At 38.3% G+C, this 21,504-nt stretch overlaps 1 protein-coding gene across 1 annotated transcript; it reads right to left on the reverse strand.

Moving 5' to 3' along the window:
* Positions 1–271: 271 nt before the first annotated feature.
* Positions 272–20,176, reverse strand: ntrk2b (neurotrophic tyrosine kinase, receptor, type 2b). Its single transcript, XM_056745458.1, has 18 exons — positions 19,647–20,176; positions 18,149–18,220; positions 17,979–18,050; positions 17,789–17,857; positions 17,554–17,699; positions 16,959–17,110; positions 15,591–15,723; positions 12,757–13,071; positions 12,368–12,391; positions 12,240–12,257; positions 12,121–12,149; positions 11,475–11,574; positions 9,630–9,818; positions 9,223–9,353; positions 8,811–8,983; positions 6,796–7,036; positions 4,989–5,147; positions 272–4,343 (listed from the first exon to the last, which is right to left on the reverse strand). Exons 1-18 carry the CDS (start codon positions 19,838–19,840, stop codon positions 4,158–4,160), a joined length of 2,403 nt encoding a protein of 800 aa, XP_056601436.1. The 5' UTR covers positions 19,841–20,176; the 3' UTR covers positions 272–4,157.
* Between the last annotated feature and the right edge of the window lie 1,328 nt (positions 20,177–21,504).

Consider the following 21,504-nt stretch of genomic DNA (forward strand, 5'->3'; position numbering starts at 1 on the left):
AGTGTTAGATATAAAAAGACCGTATAAGGGCAAATTTTGAAAGAAAGTAGAACATTTTATTGTTGTGGATAAACGTTTTCAGTAACCAGTGTCATTCTAGAAATACCGTTGGTCAGGTGATCGGGGCGGTCACCATGAAGAGGAACCATTCTTATGTTGGAATCTTAACCTGATGCAAGTGTACTTCATATAAACCTGTTTTCAGGTGTTAAAACAATTTGGCCCACTTTGAAATTTCCTTATATAAATGTTGACACAATTCCACACAATGTTGTAAGACATACCACTTTTATTAAATGCACAGTTGTACAAGGAACATTTCCATTGATTGCAGAGAAGCTTCTCACAGGATGCACAAGCATAGAGTACTGACACCTAAAGCCGTGTGAGATAAAGTCTGCCTGGAGCACACACACACCAGATCATTCAACAAGTGATCCAGCTAAACAACTTAAAAAAGGGGAACATCCCAGTTGCCATAATGGGATGAATCAAAATTCAAAAGATTCATATACTTCAGCGTTAAGAAAATAACTGTTGTTAAGGCCATTTTGTGCCCAGAAGCATTGTTTTCGTTATCATTGAGAATGTTTACTTCCCAAAACTGCAATTTCTATTTTGTAATGGACTTTAAAATTTGGGAGGGACAATGTGCATAGCTATCAGGTTTACAATGCACAAATTTCTTATGGTTCTATGCAAAAAAAAGCGAAACATTTTATAATTTGCCCAAACAGCAAAATAAAACAAAGTTAGTAAACTTTGGGTTACTTATGAAATAAATGCAACAGTATTTCGATTCTCAATCACAGTTCTTCATTCATATAGAATGTTATAAACAAGAGCTTTCAAAAAATTATAAAATGAGGATGAATATGCTCTTGGCTCTTTCCCCAGGTAGGCTATATGGTGAAAGTATTTAATTGAATCATTTCTTTACGTAAATCCACCCTAAACAATTTAAAAAGGGTGCGATAAGGTAACATTTAATCGTAGTACACAGGGAAAAGGTTACTTGATCAGTTACAGATTATTAAAAAACAAAATCATTGTAAACAACCACAGGAAAAAAGAAACTGTCACGTAAAAGAAACTATATTTACACTCACATATTGCCGACGGCCCATCAGACATGTTTTTCTTCTCTTTATAATGTCACACATTTTGACATGGTGCCTGTTTTAAACAGAATATATAGAGAGACCGTACTATTTATATAGACATCTATTGGAACTGTACAGAATGGATTATAAAGTACAGGCTGGCTATTTAGAACAGACAAATCTGTATAGCAAAAAACGAGAAAATGCCATGTTTGTTCTTTAAAGTCTCTACGCAAAGTCTGCCACAATATGATAAAAATCATTTAGCGTAACTGGCCCGTAATTTTGCGCAACATCAGCTCTTACCCCCCTTCGATTTGAAAGCCTCTTTCAGTGCATTTTCCCTTTTTCTTTTTTGCAGTGCTTACAATTGTAGGGTGAAAAATTCAAAAATATGAGCAGTACATCTATAAAGAAAGTGCAAAGCTCTAAGGGATCACAAGTCACTCGCGGGACTCATCTGACCAACATTTGATTTGATTGGACGCACTGTTCGACGACTCGCACGTTTGGTGATGTTGGTTAAAGACAGCTGTTAAAAGTAGGTCCTGCCAATGGACTGTTTGGAAAGAATTTGACATCAGTGTACAAAGAATGATTGATCCTGCTCATGTATATTTACAGTCTAATTGCATATATACAGTACAGACACTCTCAGAGCAACACACCTCCAGGACTTCTTACCCAAAGAATCAGTCGTTCAGTGCAAAATGTGTTGCTGGGGACCACGGAGATCTCCGTCAAACTGAATTGAGACAAAGTTCACCCCCGCAGAGGAGGACAAGTGGTACAAGTATTGTAGCCCTGGAGTAAGTCAACAGTGATTGAAGCCAGGTTGAGGAACTGGACTAAAGTCTGTGGTTGGTTTTGCGGTCAAAGGATACGCTTTAACAAACTGGAAACTTGACAACTGTAATATTTATTCATCGTTACGCTGTCAAGTATCGACTTGGACGCGGGTAAACATGTCATACAAATTTGCAGATAGACTGAAATCCAAATTTCTTTCGCATGAGCTTGCATTTGGGTTCTGCCACATTTGCAAACATATGAATGTAAGCCAAAGGAACTGAGCCTAGTGTGGGCATGGCTAACAAAATGTTTGTCCGGGGCAGTTGGCTCAAATCTGACGATTTGTCAGCCTTTGCTCGCACTGACAGTGAAAAAGCATCTTATAATCTTCTTGTCCCTATATGGCTCCCTTCCTTATACAGTCTGTAAATCTTAAATCTGTTCTGTTTGTAATGGCACATCTATCATTAGCAAGCTGCAAATTTTAGGTATCAGTCATAAAATCTGATTAAGTTATGAGCTATAGTTGAATACTTGGGGTTAGTATGAGAACTCGTGATAGTAAGTGCTTTCAAAATACTGATAACGACAAATTAAAATTGCAGTTGTAGTTGAAAATGCAGTCCTTTGTAGTCTGTTTAAACCTGTTTGTTATTAATTGTCCTCCTCTGTTAACTTGTTTGGTGGGGTTGGCGCACAAAGGTTGGGTCCAGAGTCCCTTCATAGGGTCTTCGAGTTGTGACCTCAGGGCCAATCTGAGTCCCATCATCCTCACAACATTCACTTCACAGTGCCCACCAAGCCCATCGCTTTGAAACGGCCCACAATACATAGAACAAACCGATCATCTGATAGATCATCACATACACATATTATTTAGCAGTTATTTCTTTGTCGGCACGTAAACAAATAATGAGTAATCCGAGAAAAAGTTAAATCCACCTGTTCGACTGGCTCTGTTAAATAATGGAGAACATCAGTGGTTCGGAGTACCCACAAACAGGTAAGAAAGGATTCTTTTGTCTTCTCAAAGGCAAAATCCATCAAGTTGCAACACAACGACGATTAAGGGCGCCTACACACACAAGTGATTGCGACAGGGTTGATGCCTTGCAAGGACATCGATGAAAAATTTCTTCTGACCAAAGGTTAGGAACTTTTGATGCAACAAACTGGAACGTAGAAATCCGTCGAGTAGTGATCATTTCAGAAAGGCGGGTCCAGTTGTGCTTCCTGCTGTATTTCCCACTTAAATTTCAACTAAATCGGCTCTTTCCACACCCTCTGAATGGCATCTTGTGCATTTCTATCCATCAGCTGCTCCATCAGAGCATTCCCTAGTGTGTAAGCACCCAAAAGTGAAAAAAACAACACGTTTACCATCGACTGACACAGGAACATCATCCAACGTTTGGAGAGGCAGGTTCCCCAATCGGTACTTCAACACATGGGGTCAGGGGACCGAACAAAGTCTGTGGAAATATTTCAATGCCACTGCTGGTGACCGTAACTCACACTGCAAACACACCGTGTCCAACTTCAAGCCTCTTCAAAATAAAAAAGTGAAGAAAATTTGGAGGCGTCTTTGTCGCTGTGCTTTTCTCACAAAGTTCAGACAAGAGTTAGATGGGCCGCATTGATACATCCCAAAATGCCTTTTATAAACCTCAGTGTTAGACATCAAAAGTTGGCAAAGAGAAGATGGTTTAGTAGTATAGTCCAAAATGATATTAAATGCGTTTCGAATCATAAAAACGACAAATTAAAGCTGGCAGTTAAATGACTCCATAGTTTGCTGTGTGAATAGTATTGCGATCTGCGTACAGTCCGCCAGTACTTGGACAGCTTTGTGCTAATGACTGGATACCATATGTTGTCCATTTGAAAAACAAAGGAATTGTAAACTTTCTGAACTCAAGTTACCTTTCTCAAAAAGGTTGTAAAACAAGAGGTCTACATTGTCTTTAACGCCTATTTACAACAATCAAACGCTTCCATTTGTTCATTTGTAGACCACTTAGGATTTAAAAAAACATTGATGAAAGTCCGATATGGACATAGTGGGTCGTGGAAAAACTCAAAGCAATACACACAGTTAACTTTAAGGCTTTTAGTCTGTGGTGAGAAGGCTGAAGCACAAGCCATTTTTTATGCGCACACACACAAATCTATAATCTAAAGCATCCATTTCTCCTTTTATGACGCACACTTTCTCACAAACAATTACACACCCAAACTAACAAACAGATCCTCCACACAGTGTCAGCCCAGGATGTCCAGGTAAACGGGTGAGGCCTTGGCCAGGCTCTGGAGCAGGTTGTGGATTTCTTTGATGTTGAGTCTCATGTAGGGCTCTCTCTGCCAGCACCCCAGCATTAGGTCATACACCTCTTTGGGGCAGGTGCGTGGTCTCTGCAACACCCGACCCTGCGTGATGCACTCGATCACCTGTGGGAGGCAGTTAAAAAAGAGTTAAAACACTGGCTCTGTGACACAAGAAATTAAGAATTGCCATAATTTACTAGGGGAATTTCCAAAAAATTACTGGTGTTTAAATATGTGAGATGAAGAACATCGCCATCCACATGGTTTTCTGAAACATTGATCTCAGTTAGGTTGAAAGCATTCAACAGATGACTAACATGCAGAAATGAACCGACACATTTATTAAAATCAAAATTCACTATTCTTTTTTTTATGACTTATCAGTGCGGGTCATTGTTTGTTTTCAATTCATGTGTCCTCTGAAAATGCACTTCCGACTGCTAGTGGATAAATCCTCCGATGATGTCAGAGAGCTTGTGCGGAATATCTGGTAACTCCTCCACTCCAGCCTATTTTTATACATGCTATCAATTTGCAGTGGAAACTATTTTTCTCAATCCATATTCTGTTTCACTTGGAAATGAATCGAAATACTTAAGTAATGATGATCGCCACGTCAGGTTCACGGGGACTTTATATATTTCACCATAGCATGAAAAAGGTGCAAATGCTGCACAAGGAATTGAATCAGTTGAATCTTTGGAACAGATTCACTTTAAGCAGATGGATTGTTATGTTTGATTGGTTTATATCTGTGATGACTATTACCTCATTGTTTGAGAGCTGGTACCAGGGTTGCTTGCCATAGGTAAAGATTTCCCAGAGGACAACACCCAAACTCCATACATCACTCTCTGTTGTGAACCTCCTGTACATGATGCTCTCTGGAGGCATCCAGCGAATGGGCAGCATGGTGTGACCACCCACCTGTTATTATAGAAAAAAATGATTATGTGTAAATCACATTTCTAAATACTAACTATCTCTGACACACTTTTAGTCATTATAGGACATTGTTCCCATGACAAGCTAACATTTTATAGGATCCCTATCTGATCCCTGAACGTCTGCTGTAAGGCGTTGAGATTTCTTTGTAACGTTCAATGAATACTGAACCACGAGAAAATTGAAATTTGGGATATTTATAGCGATGTAACGATTAACGGTGTAATGGTTTACCGTGATTTTAACGTCCAACGGTTCATACAGATCATATTTTAATTACAGTTAAACCGTACCAATGTTACGGCTTGAAAAACCCTGTCCAACATCAAACAAAGATATCAAAAGTATAACGTAGATGCAAAATGAAACGTAAATTATTAGGACTTTAATCCCCAAATGTGCACATTTGTGACCCTTGATCACAAAACCAGTCTTAAGTAGCATGGGAATATAAGATATTATTATATTGTCCTATTCTAAAAGCTCGTACATCAATATAAATCTTATTTATTCATCTTTCAGTTTATGTAAAAATCTCAAATTCAAAAAATATACCCATAAGACTTGTTTTTGTTGTCCAGAGTCACATTTGTGAAAATTTTGATATACTGACACACGTTTATTTCATATTTCTTTATACAGACCCATCATTTTTATTCATTTTTCCAGAACATGGTAATAAAGCCGTGATATTATTGATAATGTTGGCCACTATAACCGTGATCTGAAATTGTCACACCGTGTATTATATACCGGTTATTGTCAATACCAATATATTGTGACCCTAATAAAAAACATGCACATTTGCAACCATACAGTGTATATAGTGATAGCTGCATAACAGTCTCCTGAAGACTCCTGTTTGAAGCTATTATTGCATTCGTTGTGTTTTTCTGCTTTACAGTAGGGGGAGATTATATTCCTTCATCACTCTCTCTCTCTCTCACACACACACACAGGGCTGCAGACACAGCGGAGTGTTTCCGGCTGTTGGCAGGGTTTGTGTTTGGGAGAGCCCTTTGGTGTCAGATGGTCTGGGCTTTTTCTGGAGGATCTCACTGTGGGGAACTTTTGTTTTGTGTGGCATTCTCATTTTTAATCAGATGTTCAGATGAATATGCTTGGGATAATGTGCAGTCAGTGAATCATTATCTGAGACAGAGTGAGTGATCATGACCACAACAAGGGGTCTTGTATCACATAATGGTGTTTTTTATGTCTACCAAATAAGTAAATATTGGAATATTTTATTGGTAAGTTTTGATATATTTTAAAGAATATAGTGTGTGTAATGCATAATATTTTAGGTATAGAAGTCGCATTTTTTGAGTTCTGCTATTGGCATGGGCTCATTGGGCAAGTTTTGTTCACATCGATCTGGCAACCCTGTGAATGGGCACAAGGCACTTTGGTAAACAACAGCGTAAATCACTTTTGATTCTGTTCCTGTAACCCATTTTGACTGGTTGAATACTCAAGACAAATGTACATAAAAAACATTACAATTATAAACAATATAAAGCGACCATAGTGATATACAAGACAAAATTAAAGTGTCATCAAAAAGGTACGATATGACCTATATATGAATGTGATGCACATTAGACACACTATGATTCCACACACTTACCCTGTAGTAGTCGGTGCTGTAGACGTCTCTGGACATGCCAAAGTCCCCTATCTTCACTAACAGGTTTTCTCCAACCAGACAGTTGCGTGTGGCCAGGTCTCTGTGTACAAAATGCTGTGAAGCCAGATACACCATGCCTGCTGCTATCTGTTGAGCTATGTGCAGCATCTGAGGCTGGGTCAACTCCACCATCAAAGCCTGCTGCCCGTCTGCCATGAGAACTGCATCTGGACCATGAGCCCTGCAAGAGAGAGAAGGGATAATATATATTTTATAGCCATATATATAAGTTTAGCCAAAGAGTTCTTCAGGTACAACACCATCACAAAATCCTGTTTGATGCAACACAATGAGTGCGTTAACATGCACAAAATAAAGTATAAGTATTTAATCACTTATTACCAATTAATTTCTATACCCTATATGAAGTGAATTGAAGTGAAGGTGACCTATTTGTCAGGAATGAAGACCCCTATCCAAAATGTGACCTCTGCATTTAACCCATCCAAAGACAAAACCCATCCATAGCAAACACACACACAGCAAGTGTGAACACGTACACCTGGAGCAGTGGGCAGCTATCACTGCAGTGCCAGGGTGCAAGGTGCCTTTCTCAAGGGCACCTCAGTCGATAACGGCCAGCCCTGAGAATCGAACCGGGAACCTTCTGGTCACAAAGCCCGACTCAATAACCATTAGGTCACAACTGTCCTTAAAAGATCACTATCAAAAATCTGCTTAAAAAGAATCTGTTTTCACTTGTTTATATGCATAGTAATAAACCGGCTCACAAAAAAACATGTTTACATGGAAGTTTGAGACTTGCCGGGTTTCTCGCTTGCAGTGACGTCATCGTCGATCGTCTTTTTAGTAATTAAAAATGCCAGTCGGTCAGAAACTGTATTTTTATATCTCTTCTCATTGTTGCATTTGTTGCAATTGCAACAATAGTTTTTCATTTTGCCGATTCCAAATCAAATGCATGATTTGAGAGCTGACTTTCATACGTTATTTCACTATTACTTCCGTTCAGGACTTTTACTATTGCGCTGTCAGACATGTGCTCATAAACAAAACTGAGAGAAAACCGGTAAAGGCTTCTTATCATCTTATTGAGTATAATAATAAGTATAATGAATAATCCCCAAAACTGATTATTCATATTATTAATTATAGTAATCTCTGTCGTTTTTATAGTTACAAGCATTCTTCCAAATATCTGTCTCTGTGTTCATCAGAACAAAGAAATTTACACAGATTTGGAAAATGAATTTTCATTTTTGGGTGAACTGTTCCTTTAACATGGAAGAGGTAGAATTTATTTGTCAAGGAACGTCAGGAAATAGAACCCAAAAGCAGGCGGCAGGTACAAAACTCAAAACTTTAATAACAAAATAAAGACCCACGATGGGGCAAAATGACAACAGAAAATTAACAAATGCAAAACAAAGACTTCCCACGAGACAATAGAGACAGGATCAACTAAACTAAGCACTTTACGGGAACTAGACAAGATCAGGGATACAGGAACCTGGACACGAGGTAGGTATACTAACAAAGCTTAACGAAACCGCACAGGACAGCAAACACAGGGGCATTAAATAGGGGAACTAACCAGGGATAATTACACTAGGCAGGTGGAAGGGATCATTACAGGCGGGAAGCTAGACGAGGAAACAAGAGGGGGGTCAAGACAGCACATGGCACATCATAACAAACAATGGCCATGTGCTTCCACACAAAACACGTGGGACTGTCATGGTCACTTTATTGTGTTTTTTTACTTAAATACATGCTGTTGATTTCAGCTACATTTCTACTTTTCTCAATTTGTCCAAAACCACAAAAGTATTTAGTTTAAGAATATGTGGACAGAAATATCACAGCGTTTCCAAACGTATAGCCTGTACACTGCAAACTTGGTAAACCAAGCAATCTCATAGTCCCACAGGATTTAAATTGGCAATAGAAATGTTTACCCAAGACACAAGCAATTTCGTATAATAAATTCAAACCTGAGGAACTTGTTGAGGTCTCCATGTTTCATGTACTCAAACACCATGATGAGGGGGTCGCTTTCCACACACACTCCATAAAACTTGACAATGTGATCATGCTGCAGGTTGGTAAGAAGCTCTGCTTCTCTGTGAAAATCGGCTCGCCCACTTTCACTAGCTTCTTTAAGCGTCTACAAGACAAGAAACACTTTTTTTAGGATTGTATTTCATTCTTTATTATGTATAAGGTGCGGTGCAGTAAATCAATGTCAGTTTTAAAACAATGGACCCATTTACTCTGATGTATGGGAGACGCCACTACAAACAGGCTGTGTTGTCAGTTCTGTTCTGCTTTGTCTAGGATTTTAGGTGTGTCAGAAGCACATGTACTACCCACTGTGCTCTGGTTTTAACACATTATGTGACATACCTTAACAGCCACCAAAATCTTCTCTTGGTCTGGTGATAAGTTGTAGCATTCAGCCAAAAACACTTTCCCAAAGGCACCCTCTCCAAGCTCCCTCTTCAGCAAAATGTTGTGGCGCTTTATGTGCTGAACAACTGCAGAACGGGGAATACAAATAGTCACAAATGTTTCCTGAAAAATTTAGTTCTTGCCATGATGCTTAAATTTGCGAGTTAAATGGAGCCATTGCTGCAGAATGGCTAGAGTTCAACAATGATTAAGTTGCACAGCGTCAGCCGCCCCTGATATTATCGCCATGGTGACAGAAGGGGAGGTTACTATGACAACTGACCAGGGGCAACCTAGGACTGGAATCTATTTCAGATGATGGAGTGGGGTCGCTGGTCGCCCAGTGCTCCATGTCAACTCACAAGTATCCGATTTCAGCAAGCTGCCGGGGTTGCGGAAGTACTGCGGGTTCTCAATGACTGGGATCTTTGTCATTCCGATAATAACGGCATCCGGGCCCATCTCTGAGGATGATGGGGTGTTGTTGCCGTTGGAAACGTGGTGGAGTGGGCTGGCTGAGTCGTCATCATTACTGATGACGGATGAAGATCCTGATGGAGAGAATAAAATGTCCCGAAGGATGCAAGAATCAATATATATTGTATTTTATTACTGGGCTACTAAATTATACATGATCCAGTGTTCAACAAGGACATACCTTTAAATAGCCAAAGGACATTTGTTTAGCAGTTAAACATTTGATAATGGCGTAAAAGAGGCGTAGTGCTTTAATAAAACGGCAGTAACAGCAAATGAAAATAAACAATATCACACATTATACCACGGGCTGTTGAATGATTCATTCTGATTGGCTGACGAACGTTCCAGGGGAGTACATTACTTTTCAGTTAAACGAACAGCTATGAAGTTGTTCCAGATCTGTCGACAGAATTACAGTTCCGTCTCACTGCGGCAAGTTTAACTGAATAGGGTAATACTGTACAGTAGTCTGCTGTCCAACACTGAATATGGACAACAGACAAAATGACGTCTGAGAAGAAATAACTTTATATTTATGGACAGCATGGAACAATTCAACAACAATGGTGACAGCGCTTCGTTGAGTTCAGACGAAAAACGAAAGCATTCGTATATCAAAGAATGAATTCGTATGTGGAATGGGTAAACGGGACTTTAAACACACAGCAGCAAGAGATCTCAGTGTCACGTTTTTTCTCCATATACTTTATTTTTGACAGGGGTGGTAAATGCGACGAAAACAAATCAAATAAAGATACTTGGCTTTTCTCTCTCAATGTGGTGTGGTAACCGTGGTACAAGCGGAATAATTGACTCCGGTTCGTTGAATTCTTAGAAAATAATACACACCACGAGGTGTTATTTTCAAAGAATTCAACAGCCCGGAGTCAATTATTCCGCTTGTACCACGGTTACCATACCCTAAGACGTTGTTCTGATGTTTCATCTCCAGACATTTGTAAGGTATTTGTCCCGGATTGCACTTGTTGGTAGGACTAATATCTTAGGGGCTGTGTCCACCGAGGCGTTTACGCTTGGGGCCAACGTGTTTTTTTTCAACTGTTTTCAACGGAAACGCCGCGCTTTAGAAAAGCCATCAGTTGACATTTTTTCCGTGCTTAGCACTGGTGCTATGCATTTTCCCCACAATCAGCGCCGGCGTTTGACCGGGTGCCCAGAGTTGAAAAAATGCTAAACTTTGGACAGAACGCTGCGCCTACAGCGGGCCCATTTCGAGTCTCGTCTGAAGCTGTTCCTTGAGCCTGCATATGCAGTTATCAGAGAGCGAGAGGAAGACAGAAAGCGCACATGCGTTTGCTTCATTGAGAGAAAAAGCCAGTAAATGTATAGTCACAAAGGAGCATGTTTTGTCATTTTACATCAACTTCAAACATGACTTTTTAAGTCAATAAGTATTTTTATAAATGAAGTGTATCTGGCTTAACATTTTCAAACAATCTTTAAAGCCTTGGTGACATCGGCAGAAAAGGAAAGACCATTTTAATGCACAACGTTTTGGTGACAGATTACAAAGACTGTCAAGACTATTAAATGATGTAAATGTAAAAGCAAATGTACATATAGGCATACACTAAACACTTTGCGCATATGGACTATGCATGCACTTAATCATCCACAGTAAATATCCATAAAGGTAGATATGTAGATTTTGACATTAAAAAACAAGCATTCAGCAGCAGTGAAAATAATCTACATGATGCACTTACCTTTCATGCCGAATTTGGAGGTCCTGCCATACTTTAGAAAAACTAACATTAGGATGCATCCAGTTAAAGCAACACCAGCTATTCCTACCACTACATACACCTAGAAAAGAGAGAAAATACAAACAATATTTACAAAGGGTTTTGAATGTGTCTTGCATTTATGAAATGATTACTTTTTACTTAAGCCACAACTGTGCTTGAATAATAACATTGCCAGCTAAATCGATCAGCTGCATGTTGTACAGACAGTAAAAATAAGCTATTTCTCGATCTGTAAAAGCAAATGAAAACATGTAAACAATTATTGCAATGGACGTCTATTGGAAAATCTTCCTCCACTCAGATATTTCCCCCCACTCCATTTATTAACAGATCATTTCGATACGCTATAAATTAGAACTTTGTAGCTCAATTTTAAATAATAAAACAATATTGAATTTATAATTTATAATAATAAGAAGTGCTTTTTTTAACAAAACTACAAGCTTTAAATTTCTGCTTTAACATTCTCTGTAATGGTGGCCCCATGGACCTGCTTTTCTGCAAACAAAGTTTTATTTAGTTTTTTAAAAATTTAAGTACGAGTCAAAATTATTTTCTGCACAAATCAAAGGCTTTAGTTGTAGTAAACCCAGAGACAACATACCGCAACTTTGTCTTCTATTTGCGGGATTTCTTAAAAAGATAGGAAAGACACAATTGTAATTCAAAGTGACAAATAAACACAGACAAGGTAAGAATGAATGAAAAACAAAACACACGTACCTGGACTAAACGTTGTTTCTGTGTAAAATCATATTGTAGCAGTCATTTAAAAAAACAGAGATTTTGGAATTATTATCCAGTAAATAATTGATATTATATTACAAAAATAATAGGTCAGTGTTACATACCATAGTAGAATATTCCCTCATTCCCTATTGTTAGACAAAAACAATAAAAAGTGTTTTCGTTATTATATATACAGATGGAAAATTCTGATCTTAGGCTGCAATATTTATAAAATTAATCATATTAATAAAATAAATCAACAATCAACATTTTTTTTTAATTGATAAAGATTTATAAAATTAATAAATAAATGATATCTGAATCATCACATTACAGCATAAAGTGCAGGAGTGTCAAATCAAACACCTGAAGGGCCACCATCCAGCAGAGTTTGGCATTTACAGGCAGTTTTGTTAAATCAGGGCTGGAAGTAAATACTACATGACGGTGACCCCCCAGGAGCAGGATGAGACTTCCATGGTACAGTGATACCAGAAAAATCCAAGCCCACCTGTCCCAGAGTGATCCAGATCGGGCATGAACATAAAGTGTGCCGAAACGTTCCCGCTGTCCTCTCCGAACTCATTATTGGCCACTAGTGTGTAAACACCATTATGGATGTGAGTAGGAATGTCCAGCTGCAGACAGCCGTGATACTCCGTGTCTGTGATATCATGGATCTCCGTCCTGATGTACTGGTGCTCCTCCAGCGGCACTCCGTCGTGGTACCAGCACAACTCAGGCTTTGGGTTGCCCGTCACGGTGAAGGGGATGCACCATTTCTGGTCTTTCTCAGGCTGTTTAAGCTGCACTATAGAAGGAGGAACTAGCTCAGGAGGAAGAAAAAGGAAAAGAAAGGAGGAGGAGAGGAAGTGTGACCACAGGAGTAAACAAGAGGAACGTGGAAATTTGTTGTAGTCTGACGAAAGGAAAGCATGTGACAGCACTAGGAGTGGAAGGGGAGTATAGAGGGCACTAGGGGGAGTAATACAAGAGGATGATAAAAAATGAAGAAGCTTACTGTAATATTATGAAACAACGGGAAGAAACATACTGTACAATGTATGACCAAAAGCAAAATGGTTTAAGAGGCTTCAACAAAGCATAACAACAAAAATCAAACAAGTATAATTGAAAAAGTACCAATGTAGAATGTTTTCTTTTAACTGCTTTTAATTGAATAAATATTGAGATAATGGATGTTAGTTGCATGTATGCAAACAAACATGTTATAACATTGTGACATTTTCAATAGTGTGGTCTGGCAAAATATGCCAAAAAAAAGTTGCATTTCATTTTATTTCTACTGGTGGAGCCAAATAAAATTTCAAAACACTCTAATTTGTACAATTTATGAGATTTGTATCTCATACATTTGTACATAAGATTTAGTAAAATCTTTTGCGGCAGTGATGGTTAGATTTAGGGTTTATTTAGAGGTTAGGGTTGTGGATTCATTTTTGCTTTTTTCTAACAATTGTACATTTTTGTAGGATTAATATTATACAAATACGTAGGAATTAGCCACCTAGTACAACAGTTACGAATTCCCAATGAGATGAGTCTGGTATTTACTTAATTTTTTTGCTGCACTGTGGCCTGTACCTGTCCCTCTACTTTTCTATATGTTTTGTATATTATGATCCTGCTCCAAACCATAGATTTTTACTATTTAAGAAGCCAGGCAGGAGAATTCTACATTCTATCGTTCCAAATATTTTAAAACAGTGTTATGAAACTAAGTGAGTTTTGTCAGGTCAAATTATCCATTGAGAGTGAAATGTCTTATATGTTTTAAATGTTATTATAGACAATCAAGGAAAAACAATAACAATAGTTATTGATAATAAAGTTCTTATTTAACATTTTAAGACGGGTCAAATGTCTGTTACAGTATAAATAAAGGTCTTTGTGATAAAACTACAGCCACATTTACATCATATTGATGATGTATGCCAAATTAATCAAATAAGAGATAATGTCTCTTAAAAATGATTATACCAAATTGCAAGTTTGTCTAACTTCATGTCTCGGTTTAAGGTTTCTAGTAGTTTATTCTTTGCATTCGTTTACACTAAAATATTTCATATTTGTATTTTATGTCCAATTCCCATGTGGTAAGTAGCCATTGCACACATAGTTGGCTGTTTACACAAAATAAATCCTTCAGGGTCACAAAAGACCTGTAGGCCAAGTCCTGATCACTCTGTCTAATATTTTAATGGATAATGTACAGCCAGCAGGTTGTTATCGCAAAATAACCCCTGACAAGGTGATCACATTGAAAATGTTAATTTTGCAATAACAACCAGCTTGCTGTACATTACCACCTTATTACACGGCTACATTTGAATAAAATATTTTATTAGCTCATCTGTAGCTAATAAACTTCACCAGTCACAGTTTTAGTCTGTTTGGCTTTGTATATGTGTTCCATTACATGTGTTCACCTTCTAATTTGTCCTTCACCTGTTTCTGTTTATTCTCATTATGTTTGCCCCAGTATTTAAGATCTGTGTTTTTATCGGTTCATTGTCAGTTATCATTTGTGGTTATGTGTTCCTGTGTTGTTCTGCCTTTGGACCCATTAAACGATCCCCTTTTGAAATATACTCCTTGTAACATCACAAAGGTAAACCCGTCTCCTTTTGGCCCAGTGTCGATTTAGATTTTTTAAACGGGACAAGCATGCAGTTGGGTTTAATAAATTATATGTATGGCAGAGCTTTTTGATGGAAATCAATTGGAGAGCTTTCCTTCTGATGAAAAATGTGGAAATGTGCTCAGATGAAGTAAACATCCTTGCGCGATTATCCTATCAATCACACCTCTGTTTACCTCACATTCAACTTTAGAAACAGTAAAATGTGAAAAATGACCTCTTTTCCCACTATTAAAAAGAATATCTGATTTAAGTGTTTCTCTTAACACTGGGTCTGCCGGTTGAGTCTGGCTTCTCACATTATCCTCAACTCATTCATTATTAGTTTTGGTTTCGTGCCACTGTCATCTTTGGCTTGCTCACTGTGAGACTGCTGCTTGTTAATATTGCTACTAATATCTAAAAGCAAATACATTGATCTTGATTCGTCATGTCTTGTCTACAATGTGTTTTTCTGACGTGAAGTAAATTATGAAAAGCATTTCTGTATAAATTAACTTGAATTTAACACTTGAACAAACCTGAAAAAAAAAGTTTAAAGATTTATGACACAAGCATATGTCAAATGGTCATGTAAAAACAAAATTCTGGCTGTTGTTTTAAAAATAAAATCATTTTGAAAAACAATACTGCTCATAGATATTTAATAAAGCAATTCCACATAATAAACCATAAATTCTTACAAAGAATATTGAGAATGGCTGACGCATCTTTATGGCCCACAATGTTCTCTGCGCTACAGGTGAGCTCTCTGCCGTTGTCGTCCGGTGAAAGTCCGCTTAGAGTCAACACTGACTGGAGGTCCATTTGGCTGACCTGTGAAGAACATGATCTGAATGGTTGATTATTTACTAAAGAGAAGAGTGTCTTTTATCTAGGGTTTGTGACCTTAGGTAGCCTACACATGGCCACATTGGCTCAACAAGTTTAAGATGTTAAGCGCTTTATTTATTAAAGTCAATCACAACTGCATGGAAAGTAATTCTTGCAGTAATTCTAATTTTGGAGATTACATTTTGTGTTATGCTATTATTTCATAGATTAAGGTGACTGGGAAACTAATAGATCTTCAAAGTACGTTTACAAAAATGAGACGTCTTCATTCACACTGCAATGCCAAACAAAATATTATTAACTGGTGCTAAATAATCAATATTCTTATTCAAAACCTATGTGCATTTAACCTGTCATTCAGACTCCTGCTTTTACTGTGAATGAAGGCTCAGATAATGTAAGTATTTTAGTGATCTTCTTAAATATTAATGGAAACAAAGCTTTCAGAATTTAGTGTCAAGTGTCTGTGGTTTCAGTGCTGTGTCCAATTGAGATATTTGAAAGCCCATTACAGGATGCAATAGAGATTAATTGTTTAAGTGTCCTTAATGTGTGAAATAGAGTAAGGAGTAGAGATGTTAAAACTGATGTGATACAGACTTCTGTAGGCCTAGAGTTTATGCGGTAAACAGGGTCAGCAAAGATTATTCAACTGTTAAATCTGCTCCTCAAATCTGATTGGATGAGATGTTCAAAAAGTGCTGCTACAACACCAGATGGTACAACAAAGTTATTGATTTTCTCATGCACGTTTTATGTACTTATTACTCTGATAAACTTCTCTAAAATAGTGGTTGTTGCTAGTTCTAATGTGATTCTTTAGACACACACAAGACGGTTAGGGACATATCTTAACTTTCTATTTCCTTGTCCGTTGAACTATTGTATAAAAGCAATATAACATTTGTAATCATGCTGACATGGCATTACAATGATTCACTGAAATGTAACGTCGCTGTCGCGAAAGCAAATCAAACTAAATTGTACAAATAAGACAACTTAGCCTCCTTGTAAAACAGTTATGAATTCCCGTGAGTTTGTGTTGTATCGTCTTAGAAATTATTTCTGATTATATTGCATTGTCAAGAAATAGATAAAAAAAATAGTGGATGTAATTTAATCAGAATCATTCGTCACATCTAAAAGCATGCTGTACACTATATGCATACTTTATACTGGTATGCTATTAACTACTTTATGGGCAAGGAAAGTGTTACCTCATAGTCGGTTATTAGAGGAGGATGTTCACTTGAATTTAGGCTCCAGGAAAGCTCAGGGGGCGGGGCTCCGGACACATTACATATTACTGTAGCCTCGCTTCCTGCCATCTGAGTGACAACCAGAGGGTTCACCTCCACAAGTGGGTGCTCTGAAAGAGGGAAGTAGTGAAACAGATGTTCAAGTTTACTACAGTAGAATGGCAAGATTTCTATATTTAATAAAAAAATCTTTCAGTATTCAGAAAGAAAAACAAAAAAATGGATTGAGTATCCTTCAGGCCATTTAGCAATTAAATGTTCAAGAATGTCTTTATTTTTTAATAGTAAATAGCACAGAACTTTTTTCTGTACATTGTTTTAGAGTCAAATTCACCACCCTGTTTTCAACATTATTGAGGTGAGGAGAAGGCTAGGATAAACATGCCTAGATGGATGACATTTTCAGCTCATTTCTATTACTATCTGCTACAACCAATTAAAATAGTCACCCATGTACTGTATGTTGTGTGGAATTATTTGTTTTTAAGGATTTTCTAATTTACAACAAATTTTGTGCAAGCTTGATATGCATTGAATACATAGTTTGACTTACCACATGAAGGCAGAGTGAGTCCAGAGAGGGCTTCAGCTTTTCCTCCCTCCTGTAGACACTCCAACCCCTCTCTCTCACTGTCCTCCAACCACACCTTAATCCAGATGTTCTCACATGCACATTGCAACGGGTTCCCAGACAGCAACCTAAACAAACCCAAACAATAAAAGATGCTTGTATGCCGCATGCACAGTGTATTGTATGTAAATAAAGTTCTTCTCGTTTTAGATCTTACAAAGTCGACATGTTGGCATTACGAGTTGCCATCCATGAGAGCGTTGATAAATTATTGTCTCTCAGATTCCTAGGGAAAGAACAGAAGAGACAATAACCGTTTAAATGAAAGAAATACAATGTCTGACATCATCCAACAGACTTTTTTTTCGAAACATTAAATTCCATTGTTGTGCGAAAAAGGGACTTACAGATATTGAAGTTTGGAGTTGTTAAAAAAAGCCATCGTAGATACAGAAGTCAGCTGACTGTTGGTCACTGTTCTGTGTGAGGAAAAAGTTAACAGTATATACTCACATAGGCCTTGCTGTAATAAGATGTCATTAAAATTGTATATGATCCCAAAAAGCCATATACTTACAAATTCCTGAGATTTGAGTAGAACTTCAAATGGTCCTCAGTGATTGTAAATAGCCTTTGATTTGTGATATATCTGTTAAAAGAAAACATTATTATCACTACAAACACATGTTCTGGGGCACTACAATGGTACATTACTACCACATGTAAATGATACATAAATGGTGCTAAATACCATATATTGCACACATATTATTTCATTTAGGTAAGAAGATATATTACAACACATTTTATTTTTTTATTGGTATTATGTCTGAGTAATATTACCTAATAATAATATTACCAAAATATTACCTTAATATTGTACCATATTCACAATTAGTACAAAATGCCATTTTATTTACAGTACATGCGTTCTTAATTTCTAAGTAACCCACAACACAACTCGCTTATCTCAGATGCGACCAATAAATGATCCAATAATTCATTTCCACTGACAGCAACAATAGGCATTTAACCTCCACGCATCAAACCCTCTCTACATCAAATAAGTTAACAGAGGAGTGCACGAACAAGTCATGATTTCACTACACCGAGCACATGCCTAGAGTGAGTCCGGTGCGCCGTTGTCGTGGAAACGGAGTGACATATTTGCGTAGGCGCCGATGCTATTGCTCTGCGGACACGAGACTACTCCCCAACTCACCAATAACAACTAATGCATGTTAACTAATGCTTAAAACTGCGCTGAGTCAACATTTTACAATAAAACGTGTTTCCTTGATGTATTCTCTGTCAGGCCTAAAGCCGCATTTCTTCACCAGCCTCGATCCAATTGAAGCATTCGACGGTCTTTCAAGTCGACTAGTCTTTCAGTGATGTCTAATGCAAGCACTCGAGTACATTAGATCATCAGTGCTAATCCGTTGTGAACCGGACACTATATCTCCACCCATCTGTATTTAATTGCGTTATGTGGGCAATTTATACAATGTACTCGTGAAACCCAATAACGTCTTATTCCTTTTCTGGTAGAGAAAGTTAGCCGGAGTGAGTCAGCAAGCCTACTAAACTATGCTACGAAACACATCTCAGAAAGGTAAAGAAAGGTATGATGGTCCTTTAAAATGTGCTATCATGCCAATTTAATGCCTATTTACCATATGGCCCCCACCCCATACAACCGCTCACCAACATAGGCTACACACGCGCGACACAAAACACATAAACACGTACGACACATTCGGTCTGCGACATGTCCATTATTTAAACAGTGTTATTCGATGTCAAGTCTTTATGTTTACACGCCTTTATTAAACTCCACACATGCTTGTGCAGTGTATGAAATGCGAAGGTTATGGATGTCACCCAATCGCGGCACACGATTTACACGACAGAGACTAAACAATGCACTAGACTTATTTACAACGAAATGATGCTCAAAAATTAAAATGATGAATCGCTCACAAACACGCAAAAACGTACGCACACACGTTTTTCTGTCATCACTCAAGCCGTTTTACACGCATGACGGTTAATTCCTGTAACGCTTCGCTTACATGTCCGTGATGTTTTCCATGTCAGACTCCGGCACCAACACGGGGAAATCCTCGATCCCCGGGTCTTGATCGATACATGAGACCCTCGAGGCACTGCAAGAGCACGATACAGGACAAGCCGAGCCGAGTCTCAGCAGCCCGAATAAAACCCCACACAATCCCCAGCGAGCCATTCCATGAAGCTCTGCGGTCATAGCAGGTGCAGCGCGACTTATTCAATAAAACCAAATATTGTGGAACGTCTTATAGTAGTATTTGAGCGGCGCGAAATGAGACGCCGCTGCCGTGGAAAGCGCAAAGACGTTGTGCGCGATGCGAGACTGTCATGGAGTTGCCTTCTTCCCGCGGAGACAGTTGATTACGCAAAGGGAAATTTTGTCACTGCAATTTTCGGTTTCCAAATGATGCGCGTTGTAGGTTTTGCTTCGTGACGCTTGTAAAACGTGCGGCTGCAGGAATTGTGTCCGGGCTGCGGTGCTGACGCTGACGCCTCTCATCCAGCGCTGGGGAAGAAAACAAGCGAGACGGTGTGTGAGCGCTTGCTAATGTGTGCGCGCGCGCGTGTGAAGAGGCAGCCGCGCGTACCTGCAAGCGCCTATTGATTTCCGACCGCATCTTCCTCAGCCGTCGCTGTAATTACATGTGGAGGGAGATGTTTAAAATGCTTTTAACGATGTGATATCGGCAATATCCTTATTGATCATCTGTGGTGTCAATGTCGCGATCTTTCGGGATATTTACGTCGATAACGGGGACTGACACGGCTGTTACATTTGTTTTTATGTATACATCGAGTTATTTAGAGGTGATTACTTAATGTGATTTTTTTATTCAGTGTTTAACAATTTAAGCTGGCGTCGAATGCGGGGTTTTGCCGCGTTTCCATCGTGCTCTTTTCAACAATACCACAACTTCATGAATAGCCATTACCGGAGTGTGACGTGCGGTTTGACGCACAAGATGGGCTGCATCTCGAAAAATAATTACTAAACAAAAATGCTTGACTGTTTTTTACTGGTTTATGTCAATCTTGCATTCCAATCGTGACGATAGAGGTGTAGCCTATGTGTGGAGACTAAATCATATGTAAGAGATTTGCTTGAAGAGAACAACAGCCTGTTTGAAGAGAACGGCGTGAAGCTATTATGGATTCGAAAACTGTGCCTTTTAATCTTACACTTGTCAGCAGTGTTTACATTTATCCCCTGTGCTCATCCCACGAGGAAAGCTAGAGCAGGTGTTTAATAAAACACTTGGTTAATACGTCGTTTTTCTTATTTTGAGGAATTTAATGTCAGAATGAGGACATTGAGGGCTAGTAGTAGGCTACTGTTCATATAGCGCACGAGTGAATTAGTCTAGTGTTATACTTATGCTGCACCAGGAGAGGGCTACAAAGGCAAAACATTGCCCAACACATTTTATTTGTGAACTGCAAATCCGATTATACAGCGATAACGATTTATTTATGCCTTTAGACGATTACATTACAACAACTATACCATTTGTTAAATCTAAAGAAATTAGTTAAATCACCAGACAAGAAACGACTAAGATTAGGTATTTATTTTAACAAACAATGTCGTTTCTATAAATTGATGTACTTGTATTATATTCAGCTGCATGGCAAATCATCCACATAGAATATATCGCCTGTATGTACCAATATAATCTGTCGTTCACAATATGAAATAAGTAAATATCTTTTTATTTTACGTCTGATGCCAACACAGACTAAACAGAGTAAAGCCGTGACAGCGCTTCTCAGTTGCTATGACGACAGCCCAAAATGTCAACGACAGCCAATGGGCGGGGCAACATTGGGCACTGACGACCACATTAGCCAATCACAGTCTTA

The sequence above is a fragment of the Triplophysa dalaica genome, chromosome 4 (assembly GCF_015846415.1).
Source record: "Triplophysa dalaica isolate WHDGS20190420 chromosome 4, ASM1584641v1, whole genome shotgun sequence".
Classification (NCBI taxonomy): Eukaryota; Metazoa; Chordata; class Actinopteri; order Cypriniformes; family Nemacheilidae; genus Triplophysa; species Triplophysa dalaica.

Excerpts from the sequence above, each read along its gene's own strand:
- ntrk2b (XM_056745458.1), bottom strand. The coding sequence starts at position 19,840 with ATGACCGCAGAGCTTCATGGAATGGCTCGCTGGGGATTGTGTGGGGTT. Across the intron at positions 11,575-12,120 it reads AAATAGAAGACAAAGTTGCG|GTGTATGTAGTGGTAGGAAT; the intron begins GTATGTTGTCTC and ends TCTCTTTTCTAG. Across the intron at positions 9,354-9,629 it reads CTTGCTGAAATCGGATACTT|TTGTTCAGCACATAAAGCGC; the intron begins GTGAGTTGACAT and ends CCCGTTCTGCAG.